This window comes from Triticum dicoccoides, chromosome 3B (genome assembly GCF_002162155.2).
Source record: "Triticum dicoccoides isolate Atlit2015 ecotype Zavitan chromosome 3B, WEW_v2.0, whole genome shotgun sequence".
NCBI classification, from domain to species: Eukaryota; Viridiplantae; Streptophyta; class Magnoliopsida; order Poales; family Poaceae; genus Triticum; species Triticum dicoccoides.
Genome location: NC_041385.1, coordinates 783,594,919 through 783,597,780, shown reverse-complemented (window position 1 = coordinate 783,597,780; position 2,862 = coordinate 783,594,919). Strand labels below are relative to the sequence as shown.

The window sequence follows — 2,862 nt, the reverse complement described above, 5'->3', positions numbered from 1 at the left end:
TACCAACTTAATAAAGAATGTGGGCGACTGAATAAAATCTGCAAGGGCTTTGTCTCGGCATTCACCGTATACATTGTTGGCCCAATAATTTAAAATAACTATGTTCTAAATTTTAGGTGCCAAAACCTAAGATATTACAGAATCTTTGCACTGTTGAGTAGGTATAAATTAACTATGACTTCCACAAAATTCAGTGAAAGGAATGGAAAATGAGTCATAGTGAACAAAGGTTTGGTTTGCTAGTTCGCCATAGATAAATGGTGTCAACTACTCTTATGCAACCATTTATTTTAATGTGTAGTGCTCAAGCTGCTCTAAAAATTAGATGCAACTTGCACATCAAGAAACAGAAAAATCTTTCTCTTTTCATCATGAGCGACAACAGAGGGTACAAACCGGAAACGCACTCAATATAGACTATAAAAAAAACCACTACATAAGAAGGTAAAGTCAACTCTTTGACTCAAGGAAGAGGGACATGAGCCATAACAATTTCTAACAATTGAATACTAAGAAAATCACAAGATAATTAAAATAAAGCAGAGCCAAACCATCAGCCCAAGAAAATAGACACATGATGCGGATCAGTTGGCAATTATGTACAAAGCAGAGCAAAATTACTAAGAAATTATAGCATCAACATACAGAATATTCATTTCAGCCCTCCAGGGTGCCAAGAAAAGCATAGATAAACACAGAGAAGATAGAGCTTCTGATCATAATTTATATACATCAATGCAAAATGAAGAAGATGCCAGCAGGCTCATACTTGATCCAATTCATAGATGTTGCAGCTCATAAGGATACAACAGTTAAGCTGCTAAGAAGCACCACCTCACTCAATATCAATAGACATCAGATGAATGGTGAAGTGTTCACAACAGAACTTTCTAAAGCCTGAAAGAAGGTATGCTGGACAAGACTTTGCTTGAGCCGATATTTAGACAAAAAGAAGTATTTGCGACCATGATCAAAACTGTCAATCAGCTTACCATCATTGTCAACGTAAGACAGACACCGACCAGAACTGACTAGCAAGAGCACGTCACCGTCCACTGAAACAACCTCCACATTCCAAAGGTCATCAAAGGTCTCAAACTTCCCCCGTATTTCTGCAACTGGCAATTTGATTCGATACTTGAAGTTCCAAACCTCGCTTTTGTAGTTCTGCAATACCCATATATCAATAGTTGTTTTGGCATAGTTACGGCTATATATGCCGAGTGTACCATCCATCTCAAAGGCATATGAGTTGGTGGAAACAATTGGAGCACGCATTGGCCGGAACGACTCAGCTATGGTGTCGAATACTATTATCGCTTTGCTTTCACTCTGAAGCCGTACATAGCTGCTTTCACTCACATAATAGACTGGGTACCAATGCAGGCTATCGCATACCAAGACAGGTAAACTGAAGCATTGTGATGTTGACTCCTGCCACCCAATGTACCTCGGCGACTGGTGAGAGCCCAATGCAAATACATAGTGGCCAAGTTGGTCTTCAGGCGTTTCATTGTAGCTATCGCGTTCAAGTAACAATCGATACTCGCCAGTAGGTTGATGCGAGTACATCCCCAATAACCGCAAGCCCAATTCATGTAGTTGTTGAAGGGGAGCAAATTGACGAGTGGCCAGGTTACAAACTGAGAAATCAATGGTGTCAGTCATGTTGTTGTACCTGGAGAGGACGAGAAGGCCATCGCAGGAAGCCTCTGGATTGAAGGCCTTGTCAAGATGGGCGACAGTGTGGAGCTGGGCGGCGGCAAGGCGGTCGACGGTGAGGATGTATTCTTCGTCTGACGCGATGGGGAGGGCTGGCTGGTGCGCATGGTGGGCAAGCAGGAAGGCACGGGTGGAGGTGGTATGGCGCCACGACCGACGGACGGCGCGACAACGGAGAAGGGATTTGGGGTCGAGGCGAACTAGGATCTCCCAGACGACGATCTCCTCCGGAAGGCTGCCGTCGTGGCGAAGAGGCACCGCTCCAGCCCTTGCGGCCTTGGCCATGGTCGCCGGCATCTTGGTTGTTGCTCCCTTCGAGGAACAAGATAAATTGTAGATTTGTGTTGGCGGCGGCGGCGAAGGGGAGCGGAGGAGATGATAGAAAGGGGAGAAATTGACTAAGATGGTTCCTTTTGCAAGGTCTAACTCTGCAGGAGATGAGAGAATTCCCTATTTGGCCCTTCTAAAAAATATATTTCCTTATTGGGCCCCTAAACAAAATTTTCTTTGCTATTTAAGACAACCTCAAATTTTTATGCCCTATTTGATGTTTCGATCCATTTCGTTGTCGAGTGCTACTTGAAAATATACAATTATCCATAAAAGGAAACACTTATTGACGGAGCTAGATGTAGCAAACCTCCTGGCAGGGGATCCTAAACGAGGCGTCTAGGAATGACGGTAACAAAGACACGGTTTACCCTAGTTCAAGCTTTCTGAAGGGATAATACCCTAAGTCCCGCATGTGTTTTATTCCTGTTGGACCATGGAGACAGTACAGGTTAACTATCAAGATATCATAACTTGTGTCTACCAGCATGGCCCCTCAATTAATATAGGATACTAGGGGTTCTAGGGTACAAGATCCTAGTTGGCTACACATGAGGAGGTAGATCCCTCCACGAATCCAGTGTCTTATCATGTACGCATGTCTTCTGAATCTTCCTTGTATACGCCATGGGCTGTCCGATGCGGCTAGGGCGAAACCGACAAGGAGTCCTCAACCGGACCCATCACCAGGAGTTGACGTGGTAAATGGTCCCTTAGCCGGGACACTGTCTCTTATCTCTCTTAGAACTTCCCTCGCTCTTTGGACATGATGAGCTTGACGACGTCGAGGCATGCCTCGGTGTGTCACTC

The 2,862-nt window shown here is 44.5% G+C and overlaps 1 protein-coding gene across 1 annotated transcript; it reads right to left on the bottom strand.

Annotated features, from left to right (window-relative positions):
• Positions 1-826: 826 nt before the first annotated feature.
• Positions 827-2,007, bottom strand: LOC119280021 (F-box protein At2g34280-like). The gene has a single exon (XM_037561028.1). It carries the CDS (start codon positions 2,005-2,007, stop codon positions 856-858), a length of 1,152 nt encoding a protein of 383 aa, XP_037416925.1. The 3' UTR covers positions 827-855.
• Between the last annotated feature and the right edge of the window lie 855 nt (positions 2,008-2,862).

What these genes read in the sequence shown, in the direction of transcription:
- LOC119280021 (XM_037561028.1), bottom strand. Translation starts at nt 2,007, where the DNA reads ATGGCCAAGGCCGCAAGGGCTGGAGCGGTGCCTCTTCGCCACGACGGC.